Source organism: Poecilia reticulata, chromosome 2 (assembly GCF_904066995.2).
Source record: "Poecilia reticulata chromosome 2, P_reticulata-male-v2, whole genome shotgun sequence".
NCBI lineage: Eukaryota > Metazoa > Chordata > Actinopteri > Cyprinodontiformes > Poeciliidae > Poecilia > Poecilia reticulata.
Window position 1 is genome coordinate 7,262,718 of NC_088831.1, and position 13,635 is coordinate 7,276,352.

The 13,635-nt window shown below is 38.5% G+C and overlaps 3 protein-coding genes across 9 annotated transcripts in view; all 3 read right to left on the bottom strand.

The window, feature by feature from the left end:
* The window catches only part of LOC103475444 (mitogen-activated protein kinase kinase kinase kinase 4), a 36,286-nt gene extending 33,047 nt beyond the window's left edge, over positions 1 to 3,239 (bottom strand). For 5 of the 6 annotated variants that reach the window (XM_081616489.1, XM_081616488.1, XM_081616484.1 and 2 more), the window contains exons 1-2: positions 2,945 to 3,231; positions 2,546 to 2,611 (exon numbers count right to left, since the gene is read on the bottom strand). In XM_081616489.1, the coding sequence (XP_081472615.1) occupies positions 2,546 to 2,611; positions 2,945 to 3,001 (123 nt within the window). In that variant the 5' untranslated portion in view covers positions 3,002 to 3,231. Of the gene's footprint in view, positions 1 to 2,545; positions 2,612 to 2,944 lie in introns of all 6 variants that reach the window. The other variant, XM_081616481.1, reaches the window with a different exon arrangement.
* A 3,166-nt stretch (positions 3,240 to 6,405) lies between these two features.
* chst10 (carbohydrate sulfotransferase 10) lies at positions 6,406 to 10,033 on the bottom strand. The gene is made up of 6 exons (XM_008427179.3): positions 9,696 to 10,033; positions 9,262 to 9,399; positions 8,759 to 8,865; positions 8,407 to 8,632; positions 8,202 to 8,307; positions 6,406 to 8,044 (listed from the first exon to the last, which is right to left on the bottom strand). The coding sequence occupies exons 2-6, from the start codon at positions 9,353 to 9,355 to the stop codon at positions 7,492 to 7,494; spliced, it is 1,086 nt and encodes a 361-aa protein (XP_008425401.3). The 5' UTR covers positions 9,356 to 9,399; positions 9,696 to 10,033; the 3' UTR covers positions 6,406 to 7,491.
* Positions 10,034 to 11,179: 1,146 nt separating this feature from the next.
* On the bottom strand, positions 11,180 to 13,193 carry rpl31 (ribosomal protein L31). Of its 2 annotated transcripts, none has more exons than XM_008427200.2 (5): positions 13,055 to 13,193; positions 12,494 to 12,597; positions 12,005 to 12,130; positions 11,334 to 11,446; positions 11,180 to 11,250 (listed from the first exon to the last, which is right to left on the bottom strand). In XM_008427200.2, exons 2-5 carry the CDS (start codon positions 12,595 to 12,597, stop codon positions 11,219 to 11,221), a joined length of 375 nt encoding a protein of 124 aa, XP_008425422.1. In that variant the 5' UTR covers positions 13,055 to 13,193; the 3' UTR covers positions 11,180 to 11,218. The 2 variants fall into 2 exon arrangements, with proteins under 2 accessions (XP_008425422.1, XP_008425413.1); XM_008427191.3 differs by lacking the exon at positions 13,055 to 13,193 and adding an exon at positions 12,967 to 12,990.
* Positions 13,194 to 13,635: the final 442 nt, after the last annotated feature.

Genomic DNA, 13,635 nt, shown 5'->3' on the forward strand with positions numbered 1-13,635 from the left:
ACGCCACATCCCTCCGGCCAGTTCGCTAATCGACAGCCGATCGACAGGAAGCCGCTGCGGCAGAGCCCCAGCACTTGGCAGCGACTTCACTGGAGACAGTTTGGGCTTATCTCGTGCAGGCTGCCTGCAACTACTATATCTTTTGTGTCAACTGCGAGCTAATCTGACAACTGTGAGCTCCATTCTCACATGGCGGCGTTCGCAAATAGAATTAGCGCCAAACGCTGAATGTAGAAAGAGATTAAATGGTCAAAAAAAAAAAAAAAGGGAGAGGGAGAGGGAGAGGGAGAGGCTCTAATTCCCTTTCCCATGATATGTTGAGTTTAAAAGCATGTGGTGGGAAGATAACATGGAAGGATCCATATTGAAAGAGTTGACTTCCAAGTAGTCACATGAGTGCAATTTCAAGGAGGGGAGAGACTGGGAGTTTATTATGCTGGAGCGACTGAATGCAGGTCACTGGAGCACTGCTGAGAGCTTGCACAAAACAGCATTTACCAGCAATGCCACGCTTTGAACTGGACATATCTGCTGGGTAATGCCATTTAGTAATCCAGCTGCAAGAAGAAAAAGAAAAAAAAAAAAAAAACAAACATGCACAGAAAGATGAATCCGTCTGCCTCCATTCCTGCTTGGCGATGTCTTTCAGCAGTAAGCAATGGTAGTTTAAGGCATGGAAATGCAACACCGAGTGCAGATGGACAAGAGAAACGGAATTAGTCACCAAATCAGGAAAAAGTCTAACTTTCTTGGTTTTGTTGACCAGACTTTAGTTTAAAAATTAAAAAAACTGACTTTGTATATAGTTTTTCAGTTACTGACATGTTTTTTAAATGATTGAATTGAGAGAAAAACAGGCATCCAAAAGACAGATCCCATTGTTTATCATTCCTTATAGCATATTCTCCTTATTTGTGAGTTTTTTAAAATCAAATTTCTCCGTCAAAGTTCTTCACTTTTATTTTGTATCGTTGCATCAGTGTGTTTGAGCCGTATAAGGGAACACAGAATGGATTTGAAGAATATTTGGCAGCGATTAAAACAGTTCTTGACCAATGCAGACTGATTTTCATCATTAAAGATCTTGAGCAACTGTCCATTGAGATGACGTTCAAGCACTGATGAATCACATGCTGCCGCTGCCAAAGGTGATACAGGCAGATTTGTAATGACCCAACTGACCCCACCTTGCGTGCACCTGTTGCGCCACCCACGCCATTGCCATGCCAACACAACAGAGGAAGCTACAAGTTAAGACTGCATGCAGAGGTGCCGTTTTGGGGTGAATTTGTACAGAAACCAAATCAGATGAAAGCATTCAAACTGGAAAAATGAACAGTTCTGAAGACAATCCTAGCTGGGAGATGGTTTGAGTCAAACTCTGGTTTAAACCTGCAAGGTAAAAACCCAGAGATTCACCAAACAGCAGGTGCTACAGTGCACTTTTAGAGTTTGAAATAAATTAGAAAAACGGTTATAAACATGTGCTTTGATACATAAGCGGGGCTAATCTTTCTATTCCTCCATTTTGTTAGATTTAAAACCACATAGTGAAAACAAAAGGTTATTCTGGTCAAATCCAACTTCAGCATCTGGATACAAAAATCAGTCAAACGTTGCTCCGCCATGTTGTTTTTCCAATCCCAGCTGATGAGCTTGATTCTTGTGCCTCTTATGTCATCAACACCACACATATAAAGAAAAATCTGCCGTTTTGTTTCAGCGCGCTTTTGTATTTTCTGAAATCCTGAAGTGGAAATCCATTTTCTTTGCAACGCTGTGCGTTGACCTGCGAACATTTGTTACTTGGAACACACACAAAAAAAATCCACAATTACATGGTTCTTACAGACAGGTTTGTAGGCTGCAGTGTCACAATTCTCACTGATAACTGCTTGATATCAGGAAAAGATCAAATATGCGATAATGTAGGAGGAAGTTGTCATGACAATATGGCATGCAGTTAAACCAGATGCAGGAAAAACTTGAATTCATCATTTCTGTTCCAGCAACATTGATCACTGAAAAATGTTTTTTTTCTAATATATATAAATTTTCCCAGAACATCTAAATGTTCTAGAAACAAAGTCTTTAGATACACATATATGGCGAGCCAATATAACTTCTAAAGTTCAAATTTCATAATCTGATCAATCTACTGTTCAAGTATAAATCATGTTTCACCCCAGGATGTTGCATCTACATGATCTTGGCACGATTTTAAGTCTTTTAATGCTCTGTTAGTTTGTGACATGACTCCTGGAGATTTTGCCTACATTAAGGCGAGGGTTTCTTATCTACTCTTTCGTTGATGCAAGATGGGTGAAGCATCAGAGTTTACATGGTCTGATTCAGCCATTAACCCTCACCTCCCAGGCCAACCCTCAACAATAACACCAGAGGGAAAGCGCTGCTCGTTCTCCCACCATGTGGTCCAACCTAACCATCCACCATCCAGCCTCAATGTCCCTTCCTTTGTTCTTAAGAGTTTAAAACAGAAAAAACAGATTAGATGAAAACAGGACAGGCCATGCCTCCAACCAACCTTGTATACTTGTCCATAGGTGCCATTTCCAACTACCTCCACCAGCTCAAATATCCCAGCCGGATCCTGCAGTAGAGAAAAAGGACAGGGTGGTTCAATAACAAGCGCTGCTACATCTTAAAACTGATAACATTGTCCGGTGTCCGCCAGCTGTTGCGCCCTGGTCTCCCCTACATGCCAAACGCATCTCGAACAAAGGAAAATCAGACACTGGCAACACCTCGATGAGCCTCAGCGCTCGTTTTTAAAGCATCTTTAGCGCAAAAAAACGCCGAAACCCAGCCTGAAACCTGCTCATGTAATGCGCTTTAAACAGAGGACGCTTTACAGAGAAATGTGAAATAAAGAAGAGGTAAAAAAAGAGCAGGAAAAACATCGTCTCGGGTCCCCAGCACTCACCCGCAATGAAGCCAAGTCTATGTCTACCAGACTTTTAGCTGGAGAGTCGTTCGCCATCTTTTCAAATAAAAGCCGGGCTTCCCTGTGACTCTACTAAATATGGCCGCTGTATCATTTGCGAGTGTTTTTCTTGGCAGATAAATTAAATATATAGCGCCGGGTATTCCCGTCAAAGGAATCCGCTCTTCGGCAGTAGGCGCTCGGCTCCAGCTACTCCATGTTGAGGTGGCAGCGGGCTCCCTGTGTGCTGCTGCTGCTGCTGCTGCCTCGCTGCTGTGGTCAAGCTAGTAGTCATTGTCTGACTTCCGCTGGGCCGTTTCAAAATAAAAGCATCTAATATGTCCTCCCCAAAATAATGTTCATGAAAGATAACATTTATTATATGTAATATATGTATGGAAACTGTATAGATAAGCATATAGACATCTGGGCATTTTGTTGCTTTTACTGCAATCAAAATAGAAAATAAACAGGTTATGTACGTACAAATACCTCAAATGATCATTTATGCCTGTTATTTGTTGCTTTTTTCAAGCAGTTACAATTCAGTTCATGTAGAGAATCTTTGTGTATATTTGAGAAATTTGAGAAAAATCAAGTCACTATGAGATCGGAAAAAATGGTCTATTGAATAAAGTAAGTAGAAAGTAGTCACCACATAAAGAAGCAAAATATAAATCTTTGAAAAAAAAAAGTCTGTACATTTTGGATGTTTTGACTTTCTTTCATTTTTTTTCAAATGTATTTCTTTATTTATGTATTTTGCAGTTTGAGAGTTGCTTATATCAAATAATTTTGAGCAATTTTTTCAGCTTCCTGCCTCTTCAAAACAATTTATTACTTTAATCAGATTCGTATTTTACCATAATCCATAAAAACTCAAATGCATCTTTGTGAGTGTTCTGATATTGTTTTGGGCTATTTCTTTATATATATTTTTTTCTCGTTTCCCTGTTTGTTTTGTTCAATTATATGCTCAGATATGTTTTTTCATAAATATGTGCTTTTACTCCCTCTTGCTCTCTTTGTGTTCATCTGTTCATGAAAACACCGTTAAAAAAAACTCTATTCTTTATATTAAACCACACTTTACACATGATTTTGCCCATTTTCTTCTTGTGTTTGGGTGATTTATCATTTTAATATATGACACATGTCCAATATGAATACTTTTTTTGCCTCTCATTTCTCAGGCTCAGCTATCTCCGGTTTTATATCTCTTTGCAACTTTATTATTAATGCTTGTAAAAAAATTTTTATATATATATATATATATATATAAAAGGATGTGAATCTACAGTAATATTGGATTGATTTTCAACCAATCTATTGTTATTTTCCTACGTAGCAATGTATTTTTCCTCTTTTATTGTGTCACGGTGACATCAGGAACTCTATCTGTCTTTCTTTTATGCTGAAGGTGAAGCTACCCCAGCAGAGCTTCTCTTCTCTTCTGTCTGCTTTCCTCTGGCTTCACGCTGATTTAGAAGAGAATCCCTCAAACACAGGAAGCCGGTTGGCTGCACACAGAGAGATTAGGGCTGGGTCTGTCCTCAGTGAGCGTGGATACAGTGATGATAACACACAATTCCTGCCTGAACTGTCCAACAGACATCAGCCCGCGCACTGGTGTTTACACAAAGCACCTCAGTGGGCAGACAGGTGAGACGAGGGCAGACGCCGGCCTGGACGTGTGTGCACATTGACCTAAAATGTTCACACTGGTATGGGTGTGGCAGATGAGCAGAATCAGGAGGGGATGTGATGTGATGTCTGGACAGTTGGCATACCGGAGAGCTTTAGGAGAAAAATAAAAAAGGATTTTTTTTTTGCTACAATAATTTCCAGAACTGATTACTATCTTAATAGTAAACAAGTTAAAAATCAGTAGTTTTGCAGGTGAGTCAATTGTACTAAAAGCTGTAATTTCTGCAAACCTCACTCAGTCCGTTGATGTAGTTCAATTACGGCTCTGCGTCTTTATCTCAAGCCATTCTGCAGCTGCACCAATAGTCATAAATCCTTTAAGTGCGCTACACGCCGTCATGCTCTGAATGCTTTCTAACAAAGCAAAAGCAAAAGGCAGGATGTCAGTTAATTACCGCCACAGTACAGTGAAAGGTCCAAACAGAGAAAGACAATCTGTTGCTTGAACAAACTTTACCAAGACATGCAAATAAAAAGACAGGAGGAACCAGTTGGGCAGGCTGGGGGGAAAGCAACAAAGCTGAGGGAGAAAATGCAGAGAACTTTTCATTCAATGTATTTTATTTAGTAGACAAACACAAAGTAGTTTGTAAATGTAAAGTGAAAGAAAATCTGAAAAGTGTGACATGCATTTATATATTTACAATTAACCACCCGAGCTTTCAACCACTTGCTGAGCATCGTCCAATCCATCATCGGAACATGGAAAGAGTATGTCACAACATACACTCTGTGTTGTGGATACCAAATACTTTACTTTAACCTTAACATCCTCCATCCCACTCGAGACTGGGGTGGAGGTTTCCCTTCCTAAGGTCAGAGACCCAAAACATATAATCAGTGTCGCAATTGAATGATTTAGACACAGAGAACTGCAACTTCAGTCCTCAAAAACCACTATTCTGCTTCTTTTACATGTTCACAGATGTTCTACGTACGTTCTACGTACAATCTGGCTGATTTTTGCACTAAAAATTAGCTTAAGTTTGCATAATTTCCTCCTGCTTCACAATTAAGCACTTTTTGTGTTGTCTGCATCATAAATTCCAATTCAAACACAATGTAGCTTGTGACTGAAACATGACAAAATGGGGAAACATTCAATATTTGTTTTAGACCGTTATACATAACAGTGTAAAACATGACTAACGCTTAGTAAAGTCTAAAAAAAAAGATACCAGAACCAAACGCGAACATTCAGCAGATAATAAATGTAAACTCTGTTCCTGGTGTTGATGTGATTACTGTTATCTTATATCTGGCATGTTTGTTTTGGACACACAACAGGTGACATTTATTAATCCAATATTTCACCGCAATATTGGCAATGTGGTGGCATTTAGATCAAGGGTTCATTGGAGTTCAAAGCTTGTGTCACTGTTAATTCAAGTTTTTACCGCCACCTCGTGAATGTTTGGTATCACTGCATCCAAAGTTGATCATGACGTCGCTGTTTCGATCTTTTTTTTTTTAAGATTGGGTTATTCTATGCAATATCTAAGATGCTAGCGTGTCATATTTATTAGGCAGAAATTGCTTCTTCAAGTTGTCCACTTTGCTTTTTTTGTGCTTTTTTTGTTACAGCAAGTTGTTGGGATAACAGAAAGGAAACAAAGACATCACCGTTTCTTTGGGTTTAAACCACTACTGAAATGTCAAAAGTGAATCCAAAGCAGATATACAAGGTTTGTCGTGCGTCCCTTTAAATTGTTTGCACAAAATTCAAAAGCACAACAAATGGAAACCACCACACAGGTATTTTACACCTTTATTTTAAACCCGGTCTCTGAAACACAACTACCCACAGGGAGCCAATAATGCTTTAAACCTTGCAGCCACCCGTCACCAAATTCCTAATATAAATATCAACATTTAATAAAAATGTTTAATTGCAAGTCATGTTAAGAACATTTAAGTGTTACACTTCTTGTAGAAAAAAAAGTAGCTTTCAAAATTCAGTGTCGGCGCAAAGGGAGTCAGTTTTTCAGTTCATTATTACACCTATATTAACCTTACGCAAGTTTTGTTTTTTTCCTTGACAAGACATTTGTTTGCCTTGTTATTATATTTCATTATTATAAAAATGTAAAAAAGTTAATGCTGTTCGATAAGTCATAAAAACCTTAATGAAAAACCACAAGTGCTCAGTTTGTTCTTCAAAGAGGACCTTCAATTGTAACAGAACAGGATCTGCAGCTGCGCAGGCGCATCTCAAAACATCACCAAGGAGTTTAAATAGTTTAGCAAAAATTATTCAATTTGTTTAATTAATCTACATAGTACACATGGTTCAACTGAAATAAACTTTTAAACGGGCAGTTTTGTGTTTTTTTTTGTGAGACTGAAGAGTTTTTCAAACATGCATTAAATAATCAAGGCAACACTCCTGGTATGTTTTTGATGAGGGAATAACATTATAACACGATGTAAAGCTAAAAAAAAAAAAAAAAAAAGTCAATTTGACACAATACTGCCCCTTCAATGGTATTCTAATTTACTGAGATGCACCTGCAGCATCATCCATAACGAATCCCTGAATCAGGAGATCCAAACAGTGCAACAATATAGCTACATTTACAGGACTATATGCCTGTATAACAGATAAGAAGTCAAACATGATTATTAAATATAAAACCATTAAATGTGTTCTTTGTTTGATTTATACCTCTCATTAATTATTATATTGACTACTTTCTTTCAGTAAAATGATAATTCAACACAGCTCACACCAATTATTCCAACAAAAGCATGGGAGTAAAAGTAAACAATTTATTTTAAAGTCTGCTCTTCCTATGGCAGCAAGGATGCTAAAATCCAGCACCCTAGTTCAGTTTTCCCATTCAGTTCAGTAAAAACTCTGGCGTCGGGTAACCAAACAGCTGGAAGTCACCTTGGTATCGTGCATAGAGACGCCTGATGTCCCGCTTACTGATCCCTGAGAAGTAGTGCTCCACCTTGGTCCTGTTGTAGCGCGTGATGCCTGGAGGAATGGCCGGGTACGACACCAGCTGGTGGATGCCGGCCGCTTTCAGGATGAACGCCGCGTCGTGCTCCAGGGTCTCGTGGTGCCCGACCACGCTGTAGTTTATCTCGCATGGCGCGCACAGCTCCGCGTACGTCACCCAGTGGATGATGTGCTCCCCGAACTGCCGGTCCATCCGCCGGCGGCCCTCGGCGTCTGCCAGATAACGGACGAAGTCCTCGAAGTGCAGGCCAGAGGTGGCCAGGTCGCTCTCGCGGTGGACCTTGCGGTATTTGCGGATGATGGCCGGCGCGATGTCATGCTTGTACCAGGGCTCGAAGCGCGGGTTCTTCACGAACTTGTCCTTGAACGCCGAAATGAGGCGCTCGAAGGGATCTCTCACGATGAAGAACTTAAAGTAAGAGTTCAATCTGGTGAGGCAGACAGCAAGGATTAACAAGTTAATTTGAAAAACTCCAACGAAGCATGTTAAATTTCATGAAATTTGATCCATTGCACTTGCAGGGTAAGAAAAAAGAAAAAAGATTGTCTGCAGTACGTCATTTACACACAATAAACAAAACCAACCTTTCAGTTATTTCCTGAGGGGAGAATGACGACAGGCGGGGCAGGCCGTTTTTGTCGTGGTCGTGAACGAGGTTTTCTGGGATTTCTTCCACGCTGGGAAAACCTCCTGCAGCAGCCAAGACAAATCAGAAACTTTCTAAGCTTCATCCTTGCAAATTCCCACTGCAACTCCAGTAAAATGTGCATCGGTCCATCTTGTACTCACCATTGAGCACAATGAGCACCTTCTTCCACTGTGTGTTCCCCACTTTAGGCGTCTGGCAGAACAAGATCTGGCGCTTGTCGCAGACAAAGATGCGGTCGAGGACGAACTTGCTGATCGAGACGTGAGTTAAATTCCTCAGGCTGCTGTTCTTGCACACAGCTGAAAGATGCTCGATTCGGCTCTCGGAGACCGCCTGCCAGTCAGACGCAGTGGCCGCAACTGAGGGCTGAGACAATCACACAAGAACTGCCATGACTGATGGACTGGATTTCACAGCAACTTTTTATGTGAATAGGAAAGAGGTAAAAATAAATAAAAATAAATAAAAAAATATCTGAAATGAATTTCTCACCTGATGTGATGGCGTTTGATTTTGCTTTAATGTGCTCGGCACAGATGCCGGTTTCGCCACCTTTGTATTTCCCACAGTCCAACTTTGAGCAGGTCGCTTCTTGTAACCTGGGAAAGCACAAACAAATGTTAATCTGACTTCTAAACACACAGAATAAAATGAAATAAATAATTTGTTTATTGTCCTGAAATATTTCTAATACCAAAGTGTGCCATCATTACCAAAAACCAGCCCAAACATCAGTATTGAAAGAAAATATATATTGGAGTCTTATCACTAAAGTTTTGTATTTTAACACAAAAGGTAGTTGAAAAAAAAGAAGTAAATAGAAGAGTTTAAAAAATTTGCTTGAAAAGCAAAGGTAGAATGAACAAAATGTTGCACATCTAATATTTCTTTTGACAATCTTTAGCTTTAATTACAGTAACCACTCTCTGTGACTGATAAGCTTCTGAAATGAACAGTGTTGCATGAAGATATAGCACCGATGACCGGTATCTTACCTTCAATAGTTTTAAAGCTAATGAATTTACTGACAAACATGAGGACGAGCAGGACCCAGCCACAAGCCCCGAGGAGCAGCCACTGGTGCCGCATGGTGTGCACATCAGCCCACGGCCATGGAAAGCAGAAGCTCGCACCTGGATAGGTTTACAACATGCAAAATGAGATGCCTAAAACATGAAGCCACCATGTGAAAGAAGATTCAGAGGTGTCATTGAGAAAATCACTGGGTTGTACAAATTTCTATAAAATATTAGCATTTGAAGCTCCAGTAGTTTATATAAAAATGCTTTAATTGGCTAGCTAGGTATCTAGCCAGTTAGCAAGCCACGCCTGCTCGTCCCTGACATCCCGCAGATCTCTTAGTTTATCTCTGCGAGGTTCATAAAAGGTGACAACGCAGATAGTAAGCCAGTAAAGCATTTCCTCTTACCTTTATGTTGACTTATAGAGAACGCATAGCTAAGCTAAATAAGGAGTAAACGTTAGCCGTTGCTATCGAAGCTAATGTGTTTTTCACTCCATCCGATCCAAGTGCAGGCAAAATGAACAGCTCCTCCCGGCGACGGGACCGCGTCACTGCACCCTAGATTTGGCGTCTCCTGTTTTTCTTGTTCTAAATGCTGAGACTTGAATGAATGCGTTCATGTGACAAGCTGTGGAGATAAAGTCGATAGATGGATAAATATTCAAGGAACCTAAATTATTTTTTTTAAAAGGCTTAGAAACATTTTCGTTCTGTACACCGCAAAAAGACAAAATCTTACCAAGTATTTTTGGTCTAATTTCTAGTGCAAATATCTCAGTAAACGTCTAATAAGACAAACTAAAGTAACTTTTTCAGGAAGATGCAGAAGCTTGTTTTAAGTAAATAATTCCTTAATATTGATGAAAAAGTACTAGTTACATCGCCAAATAAATTAACTTATAACATGGGGAAAATTTGTTATAAGTGAAATAATCTGCCAATGGAACAAGTACATTTTCATGACTATTAAGAAATTGTTTACTTAAAACAAGCCTCTATATCTTGCTAAAAAGTTATGTGTACATTAGTTTGTCTTATTTGAAGTTTACTAAGATATTTGCACTAGAAATTAGACCAAAAATACTTGGTAAGATTTAGTGTTTTTGCAGTGCAGTCTGCGGATGACTGACCCTTGATTCCCAAACTGATGTGACAGGATCAGCTTTTATTTCCAGCTTCTCACTTGAAAATGTAAACTTTTGATTTAAGATATAATTGAATATTTATGTATATTTATATATATATATACACATCTGTATTTTTCTATTTAATATTTTCATATATTTCAGTCTAGCTTGTATGTTTTCTCTACACCTTACTGCATTTAATTTTTTCATATTTCTCTTGTTCTGTCCACTGTCTGTCATCTTGACAGCCTAAATTTCCCACTTGTGGAACAAAAAGAATGATTCCATCTTTAATAGTCAGAATGCTGTCTGTTCTCTCAGAATTATTTGATTAAAATCCAAAATTTGACTTTTTGTTTTCCATATTTAATCAAAACTCTTACTAACTTTTGGTTAAAACATATACAAAATAAATGCCTGTTTTGGCATATTTTTCACTGAACTATGATAAAATTTCCACAAGAAATGACTATTAAACATATTCTTTAGATCAATTTTCAAATCTTTAGTTGGAAACTACTTTTCCTATAAATATATACAGAAGAAAATGTCTTACTTCCCATCATGCTCTCATTTGTATTGGCCTGACAAAACTCTAGTAAAATACATTTAGAATTTCATGGTTGCAACATGAGATTTGAGAAAGTTCAGTCTGTAAACTTTCAGGTCATTTTCATAAAGAAATGCATCTGGCCATTTTCACCATGTTCCTTATGGGAACAAATAAGTGACAAGAATGAGCTAAACAAAAAGACAAAGACAAGCTTTTTCTATTTTTTATTTTTCATTTATTCCACAAATTTAATTTTCATCAACGTTGACAGTCTGCAGACCTGTTGGAAAAAGGAGAAACAAATGATTAAACATCTATATTGCTTGTACGGACGCTTCAGAGCCAGCGGCCTGAGGATTTTACCTTTGCATGTGGTGACAGGAACGTATGTGACCAGGGTGTAGAGTTTGTTGGGAGAGTCCTCATCCTCGTTACGCTTCCTGGACAGCCGTACGCGCATCCTGTACGGCACGTTCCTGCACAACACATCAGGAGAAGGCGACTCAACAGCTGCTTCAAGTGCCAAACAAGCTGGAATAAAACCTCATCATCTGTTTGCACCGCTTCGTCCAAGTTCAGTTTTGTTGACATCTTCATTTTTCATCAGAACCAACAGCCCAATTAAATCAGCAAAAAATAATAATTTCTACAGCACAATGTATCAATTCCAGAAAGCACAAAAACAATATTTGGAGCTATAAAGGTAGCAGATTCAGATCACTATGTGTGTAGTACAATTGTCACCAATTTGAGTTAAAATTCGTCCAATATTTTCCAATGATCCCAACCACAAAAAGAAATATTAATGTAAAGCTTTTAAACACATTGCACACATTAGTGGATAGAGAGCAGCCAAAATGAAACTATGATTTAGGTGCGATTTCATATTACATAAGGCCAGAGCCTCCTGCACCATCATGCATTTCAACAACAACAACAACAAAAAAAGGGGAAATTCAAATAATGTTTTTCTTGATCTTAAGCTTATTAATTTCTTTTTTGTTTATTAGTGGAAATCAGACAGACAGACTGACCTGATCCCCTTGCTCCACACCGCCTTGTTAAGGCGAGTGTCGATGCGGACATCAGGAGTTCCCATCTCCTTCATGGCGAACTTGCGGATCTCGTTGATGGCACGGGGAGCCCTCTTCTTGAAACCCCTGCACGAGACATTTCAGTCACATTAACAGCAGAAAGGAGGACGAAATGAAATTCACACATTGTCGGATTGTTTACACGACCATTTGCAGTTTATAACTTTTTGCTCTTTATGTACAATCAAGAATATTAAACGGTGATGGAAATCTGCATAAACAGAGACAGAAAAACACGTTTTAGCCCGTTTTGATTTTTATTGAATTTCTAACAACAAAAATATTTAGGAGTCAATACATTTTAGTATTTTGACCTGTCCTAATGTTAAAAAAATTAGGACAGGCTTGATAATAAAGATTTTACAAATTAAACAGAAGCTTCCCAAATGGACTACGCATAAAATATTTTGTTTTTCCTGCAGTACTCACACTCCATGAATGCGCTTGTGGATATTGATGGTGTACTCTCTGGTCACCACCTCGTTAATGGCTGAACGCCCCTTCTTTTTCTCTCCTTTCTTGGTTGGGGCCATCTGGAGAACATTAATATATTACAGTACCGATTTAGTTGCTTTTGGAACAAGTGCTAAAACTACAAAGCAGCTTCAACCTCAACTAGCATCTATCTTACAGAAAACCGCCGCGTTAGCATTAATTTGGCAAACTATGACATTATTACAAATAATATACAAATTAGTTTATATAAGCTGAAAATGCAATAAAAATAATTTAATAAAGGACCAATTCTGTTTCTAAAACAGAGTAATTGTACTTAGATTAGCCACGCTAGCTGAAGCCACATCTCCCGATCCCCTGCTGCATCTCATCGTTTTAACTACCAAATCATACGTTAAACTATCTAAAACACAATGTGACCTTTTATAGTGTCCTTATATACATACTTATAATGCTAAAGCGTAATTTTATTCCTTTTAAAACAGAGGATGATGATGGATTGTAGAAGGTTTTGATCCCGATAAACGTACTCACCTCGGCTCTTAGCTGAGGCGGAAGTCGGAAGGACGGACCAAAATCAGAGCGGAGTGGTTGAAGGAAATGGGTCCGTTGGATATAAAATGCACTAGAAACAGATAGATGAATAGTGGTTCCCAATGCTTTAGAGTCAACTACATTTTTTGGCAAATAATGACATTGATAAACACATATAAAAAATATTTGAAACAACTACTTAAAGTTAAGGAAATAAATCAATTATAATTTACAAATTTAATAACCCGAAAACAAACAAGGACTTTTGCTGCTAGAACTTACCGGTTTCCCTTTGTGGAAGGATGACCGAGGCACTTATTTTTTCCAGAACCTTTGTATTTCCGAGAAAAACAGTTCTGCTTTCCAGACTTAGACTTGTATCATAACTATTTAGAATGACTTTAATGAAGCCCCATGCAGTGGTTTTTTTACTAACTTTCTATTATATAATGGGCAGATCGCTACCAACCTTGCTTAAAAAAACCTAACCATAATCCATCAAAAGGCTTTGTCAACATAATAAAGGCAGAAAATCCAATGAAATTATTTTTGTTTATTTCTTCACACGGAGTAAATCCTTA

Excerpts from the sequence above, each read along its gene's own strand:
- chst10 (XM_008427179.3), bottom strand. The coding sequence starts at position 9,355 with ATGCGGCACCAGTGGCTGCTCCTCGGGGCTTGTGGCTGGGTCCTGCTC. Across the intron at positions 8,866-9,261 it reads TAGCTTTAAAACTATTGAAG|GTTACAAGAAGCGACCTGCT; the intron begins GTAAGATACCGG and ends GTGCTTTCCCAG. Across the intron at positions 8,045-8,201 it reads CCTCAGGAAATAACTGAAAG|ATTGAACTCTTACTTTAAGT; the intron begins GTTGGTTTTGTT and ends CTGCCTCACCAG.
- rpl31 (XM_008427200.2), bottom strand. The coding sequence starts at position 12,597 with ATGGCCCCAACCAAGAAAGGAGAGAAAAAGAAGGGGCGTTCAGCCATT. Across the intron at positions 12,131-12,493 it reads CACAAGCGCATTCATGGAGT|GGGTTTCAAGAAGAGGGCTC; the intron begins GTGAGTACTGCA and ends TGTCTCGTGCAG. Across the intron at positions 11,251-11,333 it reads TCCTGTCACCACATGCAAAG|GTCTGCAGACTGTCAACGTT; the intron begins GTAAAATCCTCA and ends TTTTTCCAACAG.